This window comes from Hyaena hyaena, unplaced genomic scaffold, assembly GCF_003009895.1.
Source record: "Hyaena hyaena isolate Hyena2069 unplaced genomic scaffold, ASM300989v1 scaffold_421, whole genome shotgun sequence".
Taxonomy (NCBI): domain Eukaryota; kingdom Metazoa; phylum Chordata; class Mammalia; order Carnivora; family Hyaenidae; genus Hyaena; species Hyaena hyaena.
Window position 1 is genome coordinate 1,144,717 of NW_024081057.1, and position 24,786 is coordinate 1,169,502.

The following is a 24,786-nucleotide window of genomic DNA, read 5'->3' on the forward strand; positions in this document are numbered from 1 at the left end:
GGTGAAGCTGAGGGAGAAACACACATGCCTGATGGTCATGGGTTCGGCAGAACTGGTTTTGGGGGGTTTTATTTGGTTACGTGTGCCTGGATAGTCTTTACCGGGTTAGCCGTCATCATAGGCCCCCAGTAATTAAGGAATAATTATGATTTCCCTTGACTAATTTCTCTCACTGCCCATCCCTTAAGGCCTCTGCTCTTCTCACCAGGAGGAATGTCTTACCTAGACTCTGCATGCCTAGGTTAAGATCTCCTTGGGGATGTGACCAACTTGCCAGGTTTCTACCCAAGAGCTAGGGTCTTGGGATCAGCCAAATTTAGTTGTCACATTACCTTCTGGGGTCCTAAACTTCTCACCAATGTTTTGGGGGAATTGTGGAGCAAAGCTCTCCATTTGGGACGTGTCACTGATGCTTCTATACCGCCTGTGGCCACCCTTGACCCCAGAGCTCTAGCTACCATCTTCACGTGATCCCACCAGACCCCATATTTGTCATTTCTGTGTTGGTTCCTCCATCCCTCTGTTTTCATCCTCAGAACCACCTGCTGCCTCCCTCTTAGCCTTTCAGTGGGTCTGCAAATATGCCAAAACACTGTTGAAAAGCTCTTTGAATGTGCTACATCTTTGCAGAATATTCATATCTGGCATTTGGCTCTTCTTCAAGGATGCCCCCTTCTCTAGAAGCTTTCACAGAAAGATCAGCCTTTCTTCCAAGCCTTCATACAAACAGACCTAGAGATGGCACCAGCATTCTCTCCAGGGCCCAACTGCACGCTGAAATGATTGCTCTTCTGCCTCCTGTAAAACCTGTCCCCACCCACTACCCTTCTCTGTCACTGTCATCTGTCATCCCGCTGGTGGTTCTCCCATATACATGGTCTTGTTTTCCACCTCCTCTGCCTCAAATTTGGTGTCTTCAATGCCCACTCACAAAAATCACCTAATCCTCTTGCTTCACAGATTCTTTATTTACTCAGTTACAGATATCTTTCCAGTTTTCCCATTCACACCCTCTCCTGGCCATAGTTTCTCCATTTTTATTTTATTTTAGTTTTAAGTAAACTCTACACCCATTGTGGGGCTTGAACTCACATCCCTGAGCTCAAGAGTCACATGCTCTACTGACTGAGCCAGCGGGGCACCCTAATTTCTACCATTTTTGATGTTTAACCTTGTGGTCATTGCTTCCTACCTGTTCACCTCTGTCTTTTTTCTCCACCCAAATTACTATATGACATGTATACTCGAGTGTTTCACCCTCCTACTTTCTTTGCTTCCTTCCAGATAAGCCTCTGCCCATTCTCCCTTTCTGCCTGGCAGAGTCCAATCCTGGACTAATTCAGCTGTCTTATTTTCCCTCTGCTGCTCCTGGAGATGCTAAGCACAGCCAGAGAGAACAGTGGCTCTCTGAACACAGGCGCTTCTATAGACTCCTTGCCAACCTCAGCTGGCCCTTGGGCATAGCCCAGAAGTATTTCATGTGCACCTCATTGGCTCTTTCTCCCTTTTGCCCTTTAGCTATTTGAGGGCTTCACTCCTGTCCTCTAGTCCTCTGCTTTCAGCAGAACTTCATCTCCTGCTTCATGGAGAAACAGAGGCCAGAAGATTGGACGCCCTCAGTCCTCTTCCCACACTCATGCATGTCTTGTCTGTGCTTGACCTTCTTTTCCTCCTCCTCACATCAGTGGAATGGGAGCCCCTGCCCTCCCACATAGCTAACTCTCCACCTGTGTTCTGGACCTCTTCCCCTCTGATGTCCTTGGGCCTTGCTTCACCTGTCATTCCCTCTCCACCCTGGGTCCTTGACATTCCTCTGTCCACTTCCTTCTTCAATGCTGTCACCAAACATGCTGAGGGCTCTTTGATCATAATCTTCACAGTTGAGTATTTTTATAATGTTTATTTATTTATTTTGAGAGAGAGAGACAGAGAGACAGAGGGAGAGCACAAGCAAGGGAGGGGCAGAGACAGAGGGAGAGAGAGAATCTCAAGCACGTTCCATGCTCAGTGTGGACAGAGCCCAACGTAGGACTCAATCTCATGATCCTATCATGATCTGAGCAGAAATCAAGAATCGGACACTTAACCTAGGGGGCCACTGAGTACATTTTTTAAAGGACTTGTCTTTTGGTGCACCTGGGTGGCTCAGTCGGTTAAGTGTCTGACTCTTGATTTTGACTCAAGTCATGATCTCATGGTTTGTGAGATTGAGCCCCACAGCCGGCTCTATACCAACATTGTGGAGCCTGCTTGGGATTCTCTCTCTTCCTGTCTCTCTGACCCTGCCCCCACTTGCACTTATGCTCTCTCTCTCTCAAAATAAATAAATAAATGTTTTTTTTAAAAATAAAAAACTTGTCTTTCATAGTTATTATCTGCATTTCTTGACTTTTCATTTGCTCCTGAACCCAGTGCAGACTGGCTTCCTCCACTCCACTGAAATGGCTCATACCAAGGTCAATTCTGGTGGGTGGGCACTTTTTAGTCTGTATATTATTTGGCCTCTCTGCACCAGTTGACACTCCCAGGCCTTGATTTCTGGATACCACCTCCTTGTGATGATTCTCTGAAGTGGTTTCTCTTCTCCCCTGACCCCATTTCTCTACCTGCCCCTGAAACATTGGCATGTTTCCTGGGATTTGGTTTGTTCCTTCTGGTGACTCTTGGTTCATGATCATCTAGCTTTACACACGCTCCCTGCAGGAGCCCAGCCAGGCCTCTTGTTTAATCACCACCTTGAAGCTGATAGTGTTAAATCTGTATTCCCAGACCTTGTCTTGAGCTCCAGCCCCACATATCTTCTCAAATGTTCTCCAGGCACACCGCCCATAGTACATCCAGAATGAAACTCTTTCTCTTTCCTTTCTGCCCTCCCCGACATCTGTCCCTCAGCACACACCACCTGAGAACACCCGACTTCTGCTCTAGCCACTTGCTTCCATTCCTTGCATTGCTTGCATCCTAGACTTTGATCAAACCCACTTACTCATGGGTCTCTGAGTGACCCATGTTCTTCCGGGCCTCTCTTTGAATTTTGAAACATTCTATCTAAAATATCTGAAACCTGTGAACTCCTGTTCATCTTTCAGCATCCAGTTGGGAAATCACCTCCTCTATGAAACCTTCCCTGAGTTCCTTGGATCTGCTGCCTGTCTGAGTCTCTCACATCACCCTCAAATCCCCCACCATAACACTCTCCTCACAGCTTATATAATTGCCTTTTTACTTGTCTGCCTCCTCCTCCATCAGATTGTGAGCTCCTGGAGGGCAGGAGCCATGTCCCTTTCTTTATCTTTCTATCCCCAGAACCTACCACAGGTCCTGGAACATAGGTGCTCAGTTAATATGTGTCGAATGAATGAATAAGTGAATGAATTTGCTTATCTCAGAGCAGAAGAGACCTAAAACTGCGTGTTTTGAGTTTTTATGTTACAGTAGTCAACAAAGGCCATTAAATTGTCCATATTTCCAAGCAAATATGTGTAGCTGCTTCTTTCTTACAGTCCGTGTAGAGCAGCACCGTCTGATAGAACTTTCTGTGATGATGAAAACATACTGTATTTGTGTCATCCAGTACAGTAGCCCCTACCAACATGTGACTATTCAAGCTCTTAGCAATGTGTCTATTATAAGTGAGGAACTGAATTTAAATTATATTTAATTTCAACTAATTTCAGTTTAAAAAGCCAATGTGATCACTGGCTGCTGTATTAGGCAATGCGGTTTTAGGGATTGTGTGGTTTTTAAGATTATGGATGCTGAGACAAGCGAGGTTCCTGTCTCAGCTCTCCTAATGTTAGCTGCATGACCTTGGACTGGAGATTTCACTCATGCCTCAGTTTCCTCATATCTACCTCCCACACAGGGTTGCTGTGAGAATTAAATTTATAAAATGTGAAAGCCCTCTGAAGGATGCCTGGCTCATCCTATGTGCTCTGTGGGCACTCTGGCCATGAGGGTCCCTTCCCCTAAGAGGAAAGTAAAGGTCAAGAGTAGATGCAAGCAGCAGTATGTGGGGACCATCTCTTCCCAACCTGTGAGAGCAGACTGTGCACATATCTTCCAAACTCGACATTCATCAACATCACCTTGATAGCTTGGCATTGGCCGTGGCGGGAATATTTATACCAGGGCAATCGGCTTGACTTTAAAAGAACACATTCATTTGTAGTGTTGTCAGTCTATTAAAAACGGGGTTTACTACATACAAGTAGCAGAATGAATAGTTAAGAACATCATTAAAGAAATCTTTCCTAGGGCACCTCGGTGGCTCAGCCGGTTAAGCATCAGGCTTCATTTGGCTCAGGTCATGATCTCAGGGCTCGTGGGTTTGAGCCTCACATTGGACTCTTTGCTGACTGCTCAGAGCCTGGAGCCTGCTTCAGATTCACTGTCTCCCTTTCTCTCTGCCCCTCCCCTGCTTGCGCTCTGTCTCTCTCTCAAAAATAGATAAACATTAAACAAATAAGAATGCAGGGGGGAATCAGCATAGTTGGGGCATACAGCAGAGAGAAGAGCAACACGTGTGAGAGCACTGAGAAATGCAAGCTCTTGGACAGAGGTGTGCACAGTGCTGATGATAACATCCAGTGCATTGAAGGTTAGCAGTACTTCTGGAAGCTCCCTTGCCCACTGCTGGGCCAACATTGCATACAAATCCCCCAATCTTCCGTTGCCCAGGAGTACCTCATCAGTCTCAGAGAAGCACAACATGCAGCATGACCACGGGCCACCACACAGGTTCGACAACTCTGGCATGACCTTGTCACTGTCAGCCTCCACAGCTCAGCTTGGTCTGAGGACGGTTGGCCAAAGTTTCCTAGACATCTTTAGGAGCTGTATTTGTTGCCTGTTGTTGCTGTAACTAATTACTACAGACTAAGTGGCTTAAAATAGCACAGATTTATTACCTTACAGGTCTGGAGGTCAGAAGTCCAAACTGGGTCTCACCGGGCTAAAACTGAGGTTTCAGCACAGCTGGGTTCTCTTTTATTTTTCTTTTTCATGTTTTGTTTTGTTTTGTTTTTTTTAATGTTTTTATTTATTTCTAGGAGAGAGAGAGAGAGAGAGACAGCGTGAGCAGGGGAGGGTCAGAGAGAGAGGGAGTCACAGACTGAAACAAGCTCCAGGCTCCGAGCTGGCAGTCAGCACAGAGCCCGACGCGAGGCTCGAACCCACGAACCGCGAGATCATGACCTAAGCGAAAGTTGGACGCTTAACCGACTAAGCCACCCAGGCGCCCCATGTTTTGTTTTGTTTTTTACAAATAGTTTATTGTCAAATTAGTTTCCACATAACACTCAGTGCTCATCCCCACAAGTGTCCTCCTCCATGCCCATCCTTCCTCCCCCCCACATCCATCAGTCCTCAGTTTTTGTCAGCATTCAAGAGTCTCTCATGGTTTGCCTCTCTCCCTTTCCCCCACCATTTCCCCCCTTCTTCTCCCCCTTGGTCCTCCGTCAAGTTCCTCCTAATCCTCCTATACGTGCAAACATATGATATTTGTCCTTCTCTGCCTGACTTATTTCGCTCAGCATAACACCCTCAAGGTCCATCCATGTTGCTACACATGGCCAGATTTCATTGTTTCTCATTGCCGTGTAGTATTCCATGGTATAGATAAACCACATCTTCTTGATCCATTCATCCGTTGATGGACACTTAGGCTCTTTCCATGTTTTAGCTATTGTGGAGAGTGCTGCTATGAACATTGGGGTACATGTGCTCCTATGCCTCAGCATTTCTGTATCCCTTGGGTTATATTCCTAGCAGTGCTATTGCTGGGTCATAGGGGAGTTCTATTGTTCATTTTTTGAGGAACCTCCACACTGTTTTCCAGAGGGGCTGTACCAGTTTACATTCCCACCAACAGTGTAGGAGGGTGCTCGTTTCTCCACATCCTCGCCAGCATCTAGAGTTCTCTGATTTGCTCATTTTAGCCACTCTGACTGGCGTGAGGTGGTATCTCAGTGTGGTTTTGATTTGTATTTCCCTGATGAGGAGGGATGCTGAGCATCGTTTCATGTGTCTGTTGGCCATCTGGATATTTTTCTTTTTCATGTTTATTTATTTTGAGAGAGAGAGAGACAGAGAGAGAGAGAGAGAGCACAAGAGGCTCAGAGAGAGAGAGAGAGGGAGAGAGAGAAACCCAAGCAGGCCCCTCACTGACGTCGAGGAGCCCGACTCAGGGCTCCATCTCAGGAACTGTGAGATCATGACCTGAGCTGAGATCAAGTCGGATGCTTAACCGACTGAACCACCCAGGTGCCCTGAGGTGGGTTCCTTCTGGAGGCTCTAGGGGAAGAATCTATTTCTTGTCTGTTTCACCTTCTAGAAACTTCTAGAATGCCCACACTCCTTGGCCTGTGGCCCCAGTCAGCAACCTCATCGCTCCTCTGACTCTCCTGCCTTCCTCTTTCACTATAAAGACACTTGTGATCCCATTGAGCCCACTAGGATCATCCAAGATAATCTCCCCATCTAAAGGTCTTTACAAAATCCTTCGCCATGTAAGCTGACATATTCACGGTTCCGCGGGCCAGCTTGTGAACATATTTGGGGTTGTTATTCTGCCCACTACAGCAGTTTTGCTATCAAGCCCTCAAAGCAGCCCGTTATGCACACCTGCAAACCACTGAGCAGAAGGCTTGGGACTTGAATCTGGATTTCCAGGATCCAGGAGAATGAATTTTCCTTCCCTTGCATCATATTGGCTGCCATATCAACTTTGCCTTCTTTCTGTTCCTCATTCACCAAAACACGGGTTGTAAGTTCTCATGTAGTGGACCACAGCCCTTTCTCACTGCCTTCCTTTTGCTCACCTGTCCCAGGCAGGTGTGGTGTGTGGTGTGTGTGGAATCCCACTGTAAGCCAGGCACCTTCTTGGGTGGGGCAAGGAGCCAGGAGTCATACAGGGAACTACAACTGGAAGCAGTAGATAGCGTTCCAGATACGCAGCTTTTGTTCTGTGGCATTGACATTTGGCCTTGTAAGACAGTTATTTCCCCTTATTCACCATCTGGCTGGCTCAAGTTTATATCTTGAGGGAAATTTTGCCTTGCTCACTATGGTGGGTGTTCAGGCACCTCGCACCCAACCTGTTTATGCCTGAACTCATCATTTCCCTCCAAACCTCTACTTCACTCCTACCTGGTTCCCCAAGATCTGGGGTATTAGGTGCCTCCTCCTTCACCTCCTATAGTGGGCTTCTGCGCTGCTCTTTTCAGCCCAGCATCTCCCCAGTTGTGAAAACAGCACCCACTCACTCTCTAGAGACTCTCCTCTGCTTCACGAAGTTTGTAGGCTGCTGCTCAGGACAGGTTGGCTCAAGACCCAGCCTGGACCTATCACGGTGCGCCGTTCCCTGATACACAGTGGTGTGCCGGGAAGCATTTAACAGCAGTGTTACGAAAAGCCCTGATTTGTAACATTTGCTGATTGTTTCCCAATGTTAACTTATTTATTTTATTTTTTTTTTTTTTTTGAGACACAGAGCATGAGCATGGGAAGGGGCAGAGAGAGAGGGAGACACAGAATCCGAAGCAGGCTCTGGGCTCTGAGGTGTCAGCACAGTGCCCCGCGTCGGGCTCGAACTCATGAACCATGAGATCATCACCTGAGCTGAAGTCAGACGCTTAACCAGCTGAGCCACCAAGGTGCCCCAGCATTTGCTGATTTTTATTGTATACGTACTCCCACCATGGTCCATGACTAAGCTGCCAAGCTGTATGTTGTTTTGGAAGCTGGCACCATTGTATGTGACCCAAGCTAGGCAGTTGGGTCAAAAGGGCCCTCTTGCATTGGAGGAAGAAGAGTCCCTGCTCTTCTCTGGGAATATAACTCTCAGTTTGTGACCCTGGAGGCGCTGGTAGTCATACTCACATCTGTTTGCAAAGCTCTGGGAGAACATAACTACCATTGAGGGAGAAAAGGACTTGATAAGAAGAGAAAGAAGCATTGATGACCTTGTAAGACTTTGGACCCACCTGGTCTTTCCACTTCTATTAATCAGCGAACCATCCCCACCCCCACACCCCCGCTCCCGCCACTCTACTTTAATTTTGGTCCAAGTGAGATGAAGTAGATTTTTTCACTTGTGACTAAAGGAGTTTCCATGGTGCTAGTTTATTTCCCTTTATCTTACATCCCTTCTCCCTCCCTCTCTGCCCTGCTCTGTGCCCAGAAAGGCCAATCTCTGCTTTCTTGTTCAGTCAATGGGAGGCCCCAGTAGGAGATGGGAAGGCAGAGGAGTCGTTGTGTGTTATTCCCTGCAGCAACCCTTCCCCCTCCTCCTCCCTGCCTATGCGGGGTTTGACTCCTGTTGGGTGGCCCTCCGATGGCTCCAGTGCTCAGTGAGGGGAGTATTGCAGTCCCCCACATTGTCCTTACAGACCTATGGGTGATAATGGCTTCCAGTGGTTGCCTGAGTGCCTCACCTACCTTGTGAGTTCCATTTACTCAAACTACACTTGTGTAAATGGTACTTCCATTATATCCTCAGCCGGAGAACCCTTTTAAGTAAGCCTTTTTTTTTTTCCCATGGATACATCCCTGACAGATGTCTTTCTAAAGCGCTTCTCACCTCTAGTCGCTAGAGCCCATTGATTCTAATTCTTAAATGCTCTTGAACCTTTCTACTTTGCTCTGACTTCACAGGCAAGGCCTTGATTCAGGCCCCCACATCTCTCTCCTGGACCATTGCTATCGTCTCTTAATGGTGTCTCTGTATTCAGCCTTGGCCCTTCTCATTGGTCCTTGACACCATGGCCAGAATAATTTTCCACAATGCGTTTACTACTGCAGCTAAAAACTCTTCAATGATTCCCCACTGTCTCCAGGATCAAGTCCAGACTTCTTACCATGACAGAGACTCCATATCCTTTCTCTGCCTCATCCCTTGCCAAGCCTGCATTTATACCAATGCCTCCCAGCTAGGCAAATATCTTTGAACGCTTTGAAAGTCAGCTGGAATGTCACTTGCTCGGAAGCATTTTCCTAGCCGGGCAGAGTCTGGGGCTTTTCCCCACCAGGATCGCATCATGGACCATACTGGCGCCATCATGGAATATAGGTTAATCTCCTCCTGACCTCCACACCCCATGAGACAGCTAGTCTCCCTGGGACCATTGTCTCCTCAGAGCTTAATGCCTCTCAGTCCTGATTTGGCTGAATGAGGCCAGGTTGTGTGGAGAAGATACATTTAATTTTAATTTTTTTAACGTTTATTTATTTTTGAGATGGAGACAGAGCACGAACCAGGGAGGGGCAGAGAGAGAGAGAGAGAGACACAGAATCTGAAACGGTCTCCAGGTTCTGAGCTGTCAGCACAGAGCCCAATGCGGGGCTCAAACCCATGAACCATGAGATCATGACCTGAGCCGAAGTCGGATGCTTAATCGACTGAGCCACTCAGGCATCCCTGGAGAAGATAATTTAATTTTATATCTATCTCCATGTGTTTCTAGTAGGAAATGCTAGAAAATCATGGGATGGTCAATATGCCTCTAATATGTATAGAAAAAAACCTCTGAATATCGAATATAAATTATATTAGACATTCCATTCACCCTGAAATCACTTTCTTTATCCTACTGGGAGTCAGTTTAAAAAACAAAAGAAGAGGGGCGCCTGGGTGGCTTAGTCGGTTAAGCGTCCGACTTTCGCTTGGGTCACAATCTCGCGGTTCGTGGGTTCGAGCCTCGCGTCGGGCTCTGTGCTGACTGCCAGCTCGGAGCCTGGAGCCGATTTCAGTCTGTGACTCCCTCTCTCTCTGACCCTCCCCTGTTCACGCTGTCTCTCTCTCTCTCTCTCTCCTAGAAATAAATAAAAAAAATATTAAAAAAAAAAAGTTTAAAAAACAAAAGAAGAGGGGCACCTGGGTGGCTCAGTCGGTTAAATGTCCAACTTCGGCTCAAGTCATGATCTCCCTGTTCATGGGTCCAAGCCCCGCGTCACGCTCTGTGCCAACAGCTCAGAGCCTGGAGCCTGCTTCGGGTTCTGTTTCTCTGCCTTCCCCCACTCATGCTCTGTCTCTATCTCTCTCAAAAATAAATAATAACCATTAAATTTTTTAAAAAGGAAGAAGAAATCTGGAAATGTCTACATTTGTGTGCATCTAGTTGCCAAATCTGGCTTTTTACAAATCAGTCGGCATTCCTGGGTACAGAGTGCACACTGTTGTCAGGATGCTCACAGGACAGGTGGAGAGGAGAGGACAGGGTCAGGAAGGGAGAGGGGTCAAGGTGAAAAGAGCTGTGACAATCAACAGCTGTTTATCCAATTTATTTAAAGGTGACTTCAGGTCCAAAGTTCTCTGGGCACCTGTACAAAATCCAAATTCAGCATAAAATTAATTTCCTTTTCAGGCATAAACACACAAACAATCCCCTCCAGAAGAAGGCTGTTCCCAGGGGAAGATCCCAGTTAGGAGGAGATTTTGGGAATTTTGTCAAATCCCTGGAGGCTTGACTGAAGAGACCTTGCTTCTACTATGTTTCTCCTCCCGTAGCTTAAAAAGACCTCAGCCAGGTGTCCTAGCAAACCTCTTTCCCTCTCCGTGCTTCTTCATCTGTGCACAGATGTTTCTCTGGGCATAACATAGCTGCTGCTAGTGGTTCTAAGGTCCTACCCAACTGTAGTTCTCTCCGGAGGCTGAGGAGCAGTAATGACACGCATCATTTCATGGGCTCCTTACAAAAGCCACAGGAGGAGATATTGTGGTGCCCATTGTACAGATGAGAAAGCTGAGGTCCAAAATCATGGATTAGTTTATTAGAACCATGTCTTCAAGCCCAACATTTTGACTCTAAATCATCTGCTTCTAAAAAAAAATCATGGCTCGTTTAAAAAAAAACCAGTACCACAGGGGCACCTGGGTGGCTTAGTTAGTTGAGCTTCCAACTTCGGCCCAGGTCATGATCTCATGGTTCGTGGGTTCAAACCCTACATTGGCCTCTGTGCTAACAGCTTGGAGCCTGCAGCCTGCTTCATATTCTGCATCTCCCTTGCTCTCTGCCCCTCACCTGCTTGCACTCTGTCTCTCTCTCTCAAAAAAAATTTTTTTTAATTAATAATAAAAAATTTAAAAAGCCAGTTCCACAAAATTAGTTCCTTGCAAAAAAATTTAATACAAATAATGTAAAAAATTCTCTTGAACTCCCACACCAGAGGTGATGGCTACTATCTGATGTTCCAACAATCTATATAAATAGAAAATTTTGTTTCACATTTGAACAACATTTACATGTACAATTGGAAATTTGTTATTTTTTTTTGAAGCTTCATCTTAGAGTTCTACAATAACACTTAAAACCTACCTCATTCATTTACTCTACCTACCACACGTTATCTCAGAGTATGACTATGCGACAGTTTATCTAGCCCTTTCTTACTCATGGGCATTTGTTTCCAGTTTTTGGCTCTTGCATCCTTATATGCTTTTTTGGGTATGTGTTAAAACACTTCTCTAGGGAGATATACAAGAGTGGCATTGCTAGACATTAGGGAATTTAGAAAATATTAGTGGATACCATTAAATGGCGCTCCATGTGGGCTGTAACAGTTTACATCTCTACCAGTGATGGGAGAGCCTTTCCTCACTCACATCCTTGCAAACGCTCGACGTTATCAATCCTTTTACTTTTTACTAGTTTGATTTGTAACACAGTATCTCATCTTACATCCCTTAATCGTCCCTGATTACTCTGAGACTAAGCATATTTCACACTGTGAATTGCCCATTAGTGTGCTCACCCCACCTTCTCATTGACTTGGTTGGGCTTCTTACTGATTTGGAAGAGGTTTTTGTATTGTGTTAACCTCTGTGATGTAAGTCACAAATATTTTCTCTCACGTGGTTGCTTTTTTTTTTTGGAACCTGGGTTTATAGTCTCTTTTCATACAAACCTTTGTAATATGAATTAATCTTTTTCTTCATGTTTTTTGCACCTTAAGACAGTCTTCTATGTATCAATATATACTGATTTATCTGCCGTGTCAATTTTTAATATTTCACATTTATTCATTTAGCTCTTCAGTTCATCTGGAATTTATTTTTGTGAATGGCATAGTGTGCTTTAGGGGCTTTTTTTCTTGTATCTCCTACCTCTGAATTCTTACTGAAGCTTTGAAGCTCTTTCTTTAAGTGTAACTTAGTTCCCCAAATTATGGTCTCCCTATTTTTTCAAGACCCCACTCCACATATGTCAAACATTATAGTGCAAGGCAGGAAGAATATCATCCAATAAACTGGTGTAGGTAAAATGCCAGAGGGACAGAAAGAGTGCTTTTAGCTGTACAATTCAGGAAGCCTTCTTGAAAGAGGCAGCACTTAAATTACTAGGGGAATGAGAGATTATTTAGCTTGATTAGAATGTATATTACAGGAAAAGGTTGAAGCTAGATAAGGCAGAACAGGCTATTATCAAGCAAGAGTCAGCAACCTACAGTCCATGGGTCAGACCAGCTGCCACTTGTTTCTACACAGTGTGCGAGCTAAAAATGACATTCTGTGTTTAAATGGTTGAGGGAAAAAAAATCAAGAGGAGAATGCTATTTTATGGCACATGGAAATGATATGAAATTAAAAAATTTTTAATGTTTATTTATTTTTGAGGAGAGAAAGACAGCATGAGTAGGGGAGGGACAAAGAGAGGAGACACAGAATCTGAAGCAGGCTCCAGGCTCTGAGCTCTCAGCTCTGAGCTATCAGCACAGAGCCTGATGCGGGGCTCAAACCCACAGACTGTGAGATCATGACCTGTCATGAAGTTGGGTGCTCAACTGACTGAGCCACCCAGACGCCCCAGAAATGATATGAAATTTAAGTGTCAATGTCCATAAATTTTTGTCGGAACACAGCCGCGCCCATTTGTTGGTGTATTGCCTGGGGCTGCTTTGTGCTATAAGAGCAGAACTGTGCAGCTGTGACAGGTACTGGATGGCCCATAACACTGAAAATATTTACTCTCTGGCTTTTTATAGAAAACATTTCCTAACTCCCGATATAGAGACATGAATGCACATTGAGGAGTTGGACTCCTATGTGCAAGGCAATGAACTAGGAAGCTTTATGATCAGTGCTGTTTTTAAGGAAGATGACTGAGTAGGTAAGTGAGAGAGAGGGGTGGGGAGATGCTATAGGGCCTGTGCAACCATCCACATAACAAGTTATGGGGGTTCAACTCCCGAAGTGGGAAGAGAGGAGGTGGGAAATGTGACAGGTTCATTCATATTTAAGGCAACTGTGTTGAGAGCTTTCTGTGGGCTGGTACGGGTCTGGAGCTGAAAGACATGATGAGGGTAGATGTGTCTGAGCTTGGCTGCTCTTTGGATGTGGGGAATGAACACCATATCAGCTTGCTAGGGCTGCCATTTCAAAGTACTTTGGACTGTGCCACTCAAACAGCAGAAATGTGTTATCTCACAGTTCTGGAGGCCAGAAGTCTGAGATCATGGTGAGGATAGGGCCACGCTCCCTCTAAAGGAGGTAGGGAAGGATCTGTTCCAGGTCTTTCTCCTAGCTTCTGGTACATCCTTGGCTTGTGGCTGCATAACTCTGGTCTTCGCATGGCATACTCCCATGTGGGTGTCTCTGTCGGCAAATATCTCTCTTTCATTAAGAACACCACCCATAATGGATTAGGGGTCCCCTTACTCCAGCATGACTTCCTTTTAACTTAACCAGTTATATTTGCAATGTCTCTATTTCAAAATAAGGTCACAATCTGCCATCCTGGGGATTAGGACTTCATTATGTGAATTTTAGCGGGGGGGGGGGTGCAACTCAACCTATAACAGCTACCGGAGCCTGATACAAAGTGCTGTTCAGAGAAATGCTTTTTCCACATTCTCCCACTACCCGTAGCATGGGGGGAATTTCCACCTGACCTTCCTCTGCCCACTTGGTGCCTCCTGCTAAGCTCCTCTATCAGCACCCCTCTAGGAGAGTGAATTGTTCATTTGGTGGGTCGGAGCCCAGTCTTTCAGTTCATGTCCCCTGGTGGGTGCCTGCCTGGTATTCCTGTCCTCTGTCCCTATAGGGAGCCAGCACACCCTCTTGCTCTGGCTCCCTGCCTGTATAGCTGACCAGGAACATCATTCCAGGGCTGCCATACAGATCCAGCCACATCTTGGGTTCCGTGTAGGGTCACCTGTGTGGGCAGCGTAGGGGCTGCTTTCAGGGTGAGAGCCATCCTTCAGACCTGGCCCAGCAGGATGGAACATGCAGATCATCAAGATTTACGAAGATTTAGGTGGGTCAGTGCACATTGATACTCACAGCACCATCAATCGAGAAGAAAAGACTTTTTTTTTTAAAAACAAAGTTCACTTTATTACATTAATTTTACACAGTAAAAGAATATGAAATGCAGACTCGTCTAAATTCTCTTGCTGATTCTCTTGAAGACAATGTCATTCAATGTCATGGTCTGAAAGTAAAAAAAAAAAATCACAAAATGTTCTTCTGATGTGGAGTGCACAAGGTAGTTAAGGCTACAGAATCATCCCAAATATGCTAGCATAAGAAACGACCCGAAGTTTTCTCTGTTTTCTGTAGGACCAGAGGGAGAGGTGGCAATCTTTTCTAAAATCCCATGCTAGATCTGGGTCACTTCATTTCCTTGTGTAGAGACTTGCCCTGTCATTTAGTGAATTCCTTTCTATATCAATGGCAGTCAGAGCAAGACCATCCAAATGAGTCCATTCCAGTCCAATTTCTGTTTCACTGAGTGCCTACTATGTACCAAACACATGCTGAGGACCAAGAGCACACATACGTGGAAACACGTAGGCACCTAGCCTGGAACATAGCAGGTAGTGCAAAATTTTCCTCTCAAAGAACCAGGAAGTGTATAAAAGCATTGGACCATCGGATTAATCAGTTTTTTAATTTTTGAGGGACTTTCCTTTCTCCCGCACAACCCCACCACCCATACTTCCCCCTGGTTCTCTTATACAAGTCTGTGACGATGACCCGGGGTAATGTCACCGGGGTTGCAAAGCAGCCCCTTAACTTCAGCAGCAATGGAATAGAAAGGAAAGAACTAGGTTCGAACCCTGGTTCTACAGTTCATTAGCTGGATGACCTTGGATAGGTCAACCTGTCAATTAAATCCCTCATCCTGCCTCCCTCGTGGCAGAGGGAAAGATTAGGGGAGCTATCAAATGCATATCAAAGTACAAAAAAGGCCTATCAAGGGGCTTTGGCTGGAACTGAGTTCAGGCTCATCTCCCTTCCTCCTGCTGGCACCTTCCTGATGTGCTGTGAATGTGCCCAGCAGGGGTGGGACTGCATGTTTCCTGGTTGACTCTCTAGTTGAGGGATTTTTCCCACTTGAACAGGGGTGCACAGACCCCTTGGGCAGCGTTCTGCCTTCTGTTACTCCTCAAAGCAAAGAAGAGCCAGAGGAATACAACTGCAGCAGAAACACTGCACTATTCACCTCCAAATCAGGGATAGGACGTGGCCGGCCATCAGGCACCGGGGATGGCTACACAACTAGTGTGTGCCACTCTGATAAGCTACCATAAAGCTGCTGTGAATATGATTCTCCTTGTAAATGCCTGTGGGCAAGTCTTGTGGCCCCATCCCAGCGGAGACTGAGAAAGGTGGGCCACGCTGGTGGCTCTATGTGAACGGTGTCTGTCCTACTAAGCGCCTCTTGTTTCCCGTCCCTTTTCAGTATGGATGGAAGAAGTGAGATAGCAATGAGGAGAGAAGGAAGAGCGGGAGGTTGGAGTGGTTGACCCTGACCTGGAAAGTGGGGATGGAAAGGCAGCCTGAAGGAACTCAGGAGAGGTGGGGAAGCACCAGCCGGGAGCTGCCGCCAACACGTATGGGGGTTTTGGTGAAATAAAAAAGGGCAGCCCTTCCTCAAGATGCCATACTCCTATCTGCTGGGAAACTGTCCAAATACACGGCACTCGTTTTGTCAGAACAAAATGGCTAACTTACCACTTCAAGATGGTAATAAGAATACAAGTCTACACCATCTATAATGGGAGTGGCCCCCTGTAGGGTTGTGCAGTGTACAACTGTGGATGACGGCCCTGTGTGACAGGCCCCAATCAAAGGAACCCTAGTTCTGCCATTCCCTGGTTTTTTGTTGACTCAGTTTCCCCACTTAGAAAACTCAGGGTTGTTGGGAAGATAATGTGTGTAAACCGCCTGGTACATAGTGGGTCCTCAGTAAGTGCTAGCACAGACTGATAACAGGGAAGATGACAGAGCTGTTCCCCACTCTACCTCTCCCCTCCCCTCAAGCACTGGGAACCACAAGTTCAGAGTGCCAACTTACGTTGGTGATTATGTCGCCGTTGAGTTCGGTCACAGACTTGATGCCTTTGAAAGTTGTCACCAGCTTATTGTCACCTTCCATCTGAACCACTGCCTGCAAGGGACAGAAGAGATGACCTGTGAGGAACATCTCGCTCATGAGGCTGGCTCCCCTGCGTGGCTCTCTGCTTACAGCAACCTAAACCACTCACACCCCCTGGTTCTCTGGCTGTAAAAATGGGAGCTGCATTTAAAAGCTAAAGAAGGGGCCCCTGGATGGCTCGGTCACTTAAGTGTCTGACTTCGGCTCAGGTCGTGATCTTACAGTTCATGGGTTTGAGCCCCGCAATGCGCTCTGTGCTGACAGCTTGGAGCCTGGAGCCTTCTTCGGATTCTGTGTCTTCTTCTCTCTCTGCCCCTCCCCCACTCATGCTCTGTCTCTTAACTTTTAATTGAACTAGAAATGAGCATAGGACATTGAAGTGGTCTCAACTACAAGCACTAAAATAAAATTAGTTAAGTATCAATTCTCCAAGCTGATGCACAGAGGTAGTAGCAAAATTCCAAATACTGGCCAGTTGGGAAAACACATATTTAGCTCTGGTGTGTATTCCTTCTGGCATATTTATATTTTCTATGGTGGTCTCTTTTTTAAGCCTTATGCATCCAGGAGGAGGCAACAGAAACCCAGCAGGTAACAGAAGACTCTGGCCAAAATAAAAAATTTGCCTCCAAAATGGACAGTTGGAAAAAGGCTGTGGTAAAACCCATGAGAGCTTGCCCCTTGCTATAGGCCTATCGAGAGAATTTCCTGTTACAGATTTCCTGACCTCTAATGTCCTATGTGGAGAAGCAGAAAGGAGAGGCCATCAGAAGAGGTAAAAAGGGTGTCTATGCCCATTTTACAGATGAGGTAGCTGAGGCCCGGGGCCCAAGGACTTCTAAAGCCTCAGTCTGAGGGCCTGCCTGGGGTCTTGGCATTCTGGTATTCTTGATGTTGCCAGCACCTCCTCCAGGAAGTCTCTCCTCATGACCAGCAGCTCTAGGCTCAGCAAGGCCAGTTTAGTTTGGGCTCAAGGATGACGTCACAGCTCTGCTTAGGGTTTTTCACTGATTCCTGCTTGTCTACTGTTGGTCCTGGGAGAACCCATGACTGGTCCCCCATATCCTCCACATGGGAGAGCTTGGATTCTTGAGCCAGAGCACCCACACAGTCACAGGAATACTGGAAGGGCTTCTTTAGAGCTTCCTCCCTGGAGCTGTCTTGTCTTTCTGCCTCCCAGCCTCAAAGTGGGTTCGGAGATAAGGTATCTGTGGTGGGGACTATGAGGCGGGGGCCTGGTGGGATGAAGCCCTGCGGCCAGGTTCCAGGGAAAGTTCCAGAAACAGAGGGCGACTCAAGGGGGCACCTCCTACCTTGACCTTCTCCCCAGTCATGGTCTCCAGCTCACACTCCTCGCCCAGAGTGAACTCATTTTGGATCACTTTGGACCCGGTGGTGATGGTGAGCTTGAAGTGCTTCCCGTTCTGCACGATTTCGGACACCCCCTTGATGTCCTTCCCCTTCTGGATGAGTTCGTCCGGCAGACCTGGCGGAAACCATCTGAGGTTCAGAGATGGCAGTTGCAAGGCAATGGCCACAGAGAAAGTGTGTGGTGTGGGGCGGGGAGGGAGGCGCCGTGTCTCCCCAGAGGCCACAGGCACAAACCAAGTCCTGTGAGCAACATGGGCTGACCTCTGAAAGGAAAGGTCGGTGGCCTGCCTGGGCCTGAGCTGGCAGTCCCCTGTTTTGCCAGGAGGGTTATAAAGAAGACACTCCTGTGTCCTGCAGACCCTGTCCTCTAGTGAGCGCCCTGGTTCTCGCTCGCCCTCCCTCCTCACGCCAGACTTTGCTCTCTGAGTGTCAGCATGTCATTCTCCACACCCACACCGACCACACAGTTCATTTTCTGAGCCAGGTCCCTCCTGAGAGTGAGAAGACTGGCTATGAATAAGGTACCGGGGCAACACTCCCAAGCTGGGGCTGTGCCCGCAGAGCCTCCGTCCACCTACCCCTGCCTCGGCCTCTGCTTCAAGGCTCTTGAGGAAGACGCTGTGGGAGTCCCTTGCCCTGGGACAGAGCTTCACAGATTTCAGGTCATATCTACACTGTTACATGAATTGAGGTCCAAGTGCACTTTCAGTGCAGGTAGAGGGTCCTGTAGGGGCCAAGTATGGGATTCGAAATAGAGACGGCATGACACCCTATAGGAGAAGAGCCTAGCCCTCGGCTAGCCCTGAAGGTCCTCCTCTTCTGCCTTCAGTCTTCCCTGCCCTGCCCCCCTGGGCACACTTCTTTGTCACATCGGCCCTTTCCTTAGAAGGTTCCTGCTGCCTGGAGCACACTCTCATCCCCCTGTCCCCTAGGGGACACTCGCTCATCTTCCAAGGCCCAGCTTAGGCTCACCTTCACCACCACCAAGTCTTCTGTCCATGCCCTCCCGTGAGAGCCTCATCTTTCTGCACATGACTCTGGGGGTCACAGGGGTTTAAAGTCGAGTCTCTGGAACCAGAATCTACTTCAAATACCAAGGCAAACACTTCCTGCCTGCATGGCCTTGGTTGAGATTACTTAACCTTTTTAGGCCTCAGCTGTCTTGACTGTGAAATGGGAAAAATACTAGTACCCAACTTAGAGATTTTTGGTGAGGATTTATTACATGTTAAGGGCTTAACATGGTGCCTAGCAGTGAGCCAGCGCTCAGTACGCATTCGGGGATACTTTATTGCATCTATTTCTTCTCTTTTTCTCTCTCTAAACTGTGCCTTGGGAATGTGGCTCATTGTTATCTGTCTCCCTGGTATCCATCCAACACAGTACTCAGCATGTGGTTGGACTTGAATCAATGTTTGTTAGGACAATGAATGAATGAATGAGCAGGCTCACACAGTGAGGTACCAGAAGAGATTGCTTCAATCCAGATCAGCACCTAGCTCAGTGCTTCCCACTTGCCTGTGAAGTAGCCTCGTCCAGTGAGGGATACGAGCACAAGCTGCAAATCACTGCCAAGGATGCATCACATGGCTTCTGGCCTGTGCCTTTCCTCCCATTCCAGCATTGAGACCCTGATTCATCGAGAACCCTGGCAGGGCCAGACCCTCAATGCCATGACCCCCAGCGTTGGCGTCCAGCCCAGCACTCACCGACTGCCTTCATGAAGGCCTCAAAGTTTTCCTGGCTCTGTAGTTGGTACTTGCCGGAGAAGTTCATGGTGGCGACGAGTCTCCCTCCACAGCTGATCTGCAGCTCTGCGGGCTGGGATGTCCAGCATGGGCTGATTTATAGGGGGCTCCTTCCGCTTCTAATGTTGGCCATAGGTCAGCAGCTGTCGACTCCTTTATGGCCAGGTTCAAACATTAACTGCTAAGAGCAATGGTCAACGATAAAAAAACAGGATGGGCACAGCAGTGCTTTGCTCTAATTCAGCAAACATTAGTCGATGTCAATCACATGCAAAGCCCTAAGTCCCTGCAAACTTTAATGTGGTAATCCTCCATTAAATGCAAGCTTCTGTTACATATCTGTACACACATGTATGTGCCTGTGTGCATAGGTATATATCCATATATATGTATATGTGTGCATATACATGTGTGTGTTGAGATTTAGACACACAGAAAAATACCAAAGAATTCCTTTAAACTCAAAACTTGACCTTATTGGGCGTCTGGGTGGCTCAGTCATTAAGTGTCTGATTTTGGTTCAGGTCATGATCTGAGGGTTCGTGAGTTCAAGTCCCACCTTCTCTTTCTCTCCCTGCTCTCACTCACTTGCACCCTCTCTCTCTCTCTCTAATAGTAAAAACAAAAAGAACAATAAAACCTTCCTCTTATTTACATACCTTATGATCACTTCCATTTTTATCATTACACAAACTTAATTTTTACAAAGTTGTCATAAGCCCTTAGAGCTATTTTGTGTTCTGGGAATCCTCTTGCTAATTATAAGCTCTGTACCGTCCACATCAGTCTTCATTTAAAGATGTCAAAATACTACATACTGAAGGGCAAGTGGGAACTATTGAAATGGGGTGTGTGGAAATTGAGATGCATTTTACTAGGCAGAGACAAGGTAGGAGAAAGAAAGCAGGTAGCACGTGCTGGGACAACTGAACGTGTAAGGGTGCCCATGCCCTAGTTTGCTTTCCCACTGAGACTCTGCTCGTCCCTCACCTCTACCTGTTCAGCTCCTCTATAAACCATCTGGGCTCCTAGAGCACCTCACAAATACCTATGATCCAAATCCTACTGGGATTATTTCTCCATGTATTCTTTTTCATTTCTTCCTTCGTATTCCCAATACCTGGCACATAGCAAGTATCCCATTTATTATGGGTCGGCAAACAAAAACCATCAAAGAATAATGAGGCCATGGGTCTTCCGGTGAAAGGAAAATAAGAAATGTAGAGTAGTCAGGTTGGCATGTGCCCTCAAATCACTGAAGCCCTGGGGCTGGGCAGCCAGGATCAGGGTGTGTGTGTGTGTGTGTGTGTGTGTGTGTCTAACTGGGCATGTATGCCTAGATAAGACTGCAGGGTGAGAGGAGGTGAACAGGGCTGGCACCATGTGACCCCAGGCCTGAGAGCCAACCACTCTCTTCCCATCCTTGCCCATCCTTTCTCCTTCCTCTGCAGTCCTGCTCTGCCATTCCAGCCTGCACCAGGGAAGATGGCAGGAGATTGCAGCTGGAGCTCTCTGTTTCCTGGAAGTGCTCTCCCCTGCCAGGGGATCCTGTCTGCTCTCACTGGCAGCACAACCCCTAGGATGCCTACATGCTCCCTTACCCACCCGCCAACTCTGGGCTCCTGGGGGTTCTGCTCTGGAGGCCCAGCAGCCCTCGGGTTCTGCTTGTAGATGAGTCAGGGGACAGATGAGTGGATGAGGGCTCATGAGGGGGACGGTGACACTGCAGGAAGACAAGTCTGAGGAGGAACACAACACTCATTCAAGTGCGTCTGCCCACAGTAGAGGCGTGCTCTGGTATCTCCAACTTCCTCATACTCTCTGACACCTCCAGAATCTTAGACATGGTGATCTGGCAAAGTACCTGAGAAGCCTCCTCGTCCACCCACGTGCTCAATGTCAAAGCCCTCCTCCGGCATCCCTAACAGGTGGCACGGCATATGCCCTGCTGTGGAGAGATTACTCCCCTCTCAGCAGCATGGGCAGAGAGCACTGGTTGCCTGCTATCATGTGGATCCTAGCACAGTCAACCTCTCCCTCCAGTGCAGCTGGGTGCTCGACTCTGCCCTCCCTGCTCGGCCTTCCTCCTCTGACAGTGCCCAGGACACAAAGTGCTTTCCGGGCCACAGGTCAGGACAGTCCCTGGCAAACACTGAGCAGGCTTGTACGTCCAGAATTCACAGTCATTTTTAGCCACCGCAAATGCCCTTGCACCTAGCTGGTAGTGAGAGAGTGGCTCACAGGATGATGGGAACATCCTCTCATCTTGTTTGAACCTTGATTGTGTACCTTTTGATATGTCTCATTGTATTGAGGGTGCCCATATTAGACCCTAATCTCCTCCATGTGGGACAATAACTTTTTATTGTATATATGTATGTGTAAAGAAGTCAAAAATCCATTGTCTTAACAATTAGCGTTGGAATTCCTCTCTGATAGGAAACTCTGTGTGTGTGTGTGTGTGTGTGTGTGTGTGCGCGCGCGTGCGCACAGCTAAAGAAGCTGCTTGGGAGAGAGAGTGAGTGAAATGTGAAATCTACAATCTGTGGTCAGCCAGGGCTAAGGTGGTGATGGGGAAGGGCTGCTGGGCTGTGCAGGACCCAGGGAGAGAACCAGTTGTGTCTTCTTTCTCTCACCTGGACATCAGGGAAAGGAAGAGAGCAGTGCAGCAGGCAGAAAGGAGGGGAACCACTGAGTGGGTGTGGGGTGATGAGTCATGAAGACACCCCCAGTGGCAATGAGGCACTAAGAGCTTCCAGGAAAAGCTAATGTTGAATTTGAAGCTGCTCATCGGCCACAAAGTCAGTCTCTATCCATCTTTCTTTAATTCCCTCTCCCGCTATCTCAAATGCTTCAGTAAATTATAATTCATAAATCAATACATGTACAAATAGAGAATGACGAAGGGCTGAGCTTCATTTCCAGATTGATAGGGTGGAGTTGAAACAATACACCTGAAATAGTATACAGCTTTCACAACTTACCATGGCGTTATGTCCCAATAAACACATTGTAGGTTGAAAATGCATCTAATACACCTAACCTCCTGAACACCATAGCTTAGTCCAGCCCACCTTACCCGTGCTCAGGATGGTGACACTAGCCTACAGCTGGGCAAAATCATCTAACACAAAGCCTATTATATAATGTAGTATTGAACATCCCATGTATTTTATTGATTACTGTACTGAAAGTGCAAAACAGAGTTTGCATGGACACAGAATGGCTGTAAGTGTATTGACTGTTTACTCTCGCAATCACGTGGCAGACAGAGCCAAGGCTCATTGTCGCTGCCCAGCATCACAACAGATGATGGTATTGCATATCACCAGCCTGGCGAAACCTCAAAATTTACAAAGTATGGGTTCTACTGAATGAGGATCACTTTCACACTATTGTAAACTCAAAAGCTCCCAAGGTGAACATAAGTCAGGGACTGTCTGTATTAGAGAGCAGAGTGTCTATGGGAGTATGGTCCCTCCAAGGATCCCCAGGAACCTTAGCGAGGCCTTTAGGGGAATTTAATCCAATTTTATCCAAATTCCAGACTGCCATGTGATCTGAGATGACATCTGGGTGATGTAGGATAATATCCACTAGCTAATGGCTAGTGGTGTCTGTCTAATGGCCATAGTGACTGAGCGCCTGACTAAATTCAAGTCCTACCTGAGACCTCACCCACCCACCTCACCTGCCACCTACCCAAAGAACTTTTCAAACATTTATCAAGTAAACATTTGCATGAGTGGGGAGATAGGATCTCTATAGTCCAAAGCCAATGGAAGAATCACTAAGGAAATGGCAATGATGAGGCCATTTAAACTCTCTTCCCCTAGGCATTAAGCGCTCCATCTGGGAGGATCTCCTGGCAGTGCCCTAGATACCCCACTCTCTCTTGTGCCACCACTGGCTGCCCAGCATCTCTCCTCAGATAAAGGGATATCTGGATCAATATCTAGACCCTCTCCCCTTAACCATGGATGTCAAATGACACACCCCATAGTGCTGTTCTCCAGGATCTAAGGTGGAGAACAGGAAGGAAGTTCATGAATTTCTCTCCTTGGGGGAAGTTAGCACTCATCCCAGAGCCCTCTCAGGAAGCCTGGGGTAGGAACCCCTTTTCTGGTGTCTGACCCTTTCCAGACCCTTCTGCCTGCTTCTGTACTTCCTCCCTACCCAGGCCAGGCAGCACCTGGGCACGATTCACTCAGAGACTGGTCAATGGACTGGCACAGCAGTTATTAATACCCACCAGCTCTTGCAGCAAATAGACAGCCTGACAGACGAGACCAGGACCTCTTGTCTCCCGAAGATCTCAGAGAGGGCCTTCTCAGGCAATCTGCAATGGCCTCCTTTGACCCCCACCCCCAATTTTTTTTTTTTTAGTGAGTCTTCAGGCCAAGGAGGTTAATGGCCATTTCAAAATCTAACGCTTGTAAGTAGCTTTCCATAAAACTGGAGAGGGTTATGACATCCCCTACCCACAAGCTAAACAAACACAAGAAGAGATAAGCTTAATTGCAATGACAAAGTTCAAGTGGTTTTCGAGAAAAAAAAAAAAAAGGTTCTCACTCCATGGGAGCCATGTGTGATTTTTCAGCCCCCAAACTGTAATGCCTCCCCAGTTCCCACTAGACATCCCTTCTCCTCATGCTCCCTACTCAGATGAACAGTGTGAAGGCATGGGAGAAGGGGAGATGTGCCTCTTGGTGGCCAGAATATGATTGGCATTCATTTTAAGCCAGGCACCTCTACAGTTGCATCTGATCCCAGGGTGTCCACAGTGCCAGGCTGCCCATTTCCTGGGTGTTTCAGGAGGTGCCCTGAGCTGCCCATACTTCTGCGACAGGCACGGTTGTGGAGGGGAAGGACTTGGATTTGGGCCCAGATTTCTCTCCCTGATGTGTGATCCTGGACAAGTCACTCAGCCTTATGGACCCTTCACTTCTTTTTCTGTTAAATGGCCATGGCATTGTCTGCCTTGTGAAAGCTCTGTATAAACTGCCAAGTCCTTCAGGACCATGAAGTTCCTGTCAGAGGGGATCAGAGCATTTTGCACTGGCTTTTCCAAGCATCTCAGTGGTATCTCTAGCCCAGGACCAATTTTTATGTTTACCTCTTGACTTGGAGACAAGCTCCTTCCCATCTCCCTGGGCTGGTACGTAGTGTCTTCCAACCTTAGCAGCCATCTTGGTTCCTACTTTGTGTATTTTACAAGCCCAACGCCCCATCTCCTGCTCCTGAGGGCATGGGAACCCACACTCTTGGCCAAGCAGGCTTATTTCCAA

The 24,786-nt window shown here is 47.1% G+C and overlaps 1 protein-coding gene across 1 annotated transcript; it reads right to left on the reverse strand.

The window, feature by feature from the left end:
• Positions 1–14,355: 14,355 nt before the first annotated feature.
• Positions 14,356–19,537, reverse strand: FABP1 (fatty acid binding protein 1). The gene is made up of 4 exons (XM_039252651.1): positions 19,460–19,537; positions 17,693–17,865; positions 16,299–16,391; positions 14,356–14,429 (listed from the first exon to the last, which is right to left on the reverse strand). Exons 1-4 carry the CDS (start codon positions 19,524–19,526, stop codon positions 14,379–14,381), a joined length of 384 nt encoding a protein of 127 aa, XP_039108582.1. The 5' UTR covers positions 19,527–19,537; the 3' UTR covers positions 14,356–14,378.
• Positions 19,538–24,786: the final 5,249 nt, after the last annotated feature.

What these genes read in the sequence shown, in the direction of transcription:
- FABP1 (XM_039252651.1), bottom strand. Translation starts at nt 19,526, where the DNA reads ATGAACTTCTCCGGCAAGTACCAACTACAGAGCCAGGAAAACTTTGAG. An exon ending in GGCCTTCATGAAGGCAGTCG is followed by an intron (nt 17,866 to 19,459) that starts GTGAGTGCTGGG and finishes GGTTTCCGCCAG; the next exon opens with GTCTGCCGGACGAACTCATC. An exon ending in ACGGCGACATAATCACCAAC is followed by an intron (nt 14,430 to 16,298) that starts GTAAGTTGGCAC and finishes TTTTACTTTCAG; the next exon opens with ACCATGACATTGAATGACAT.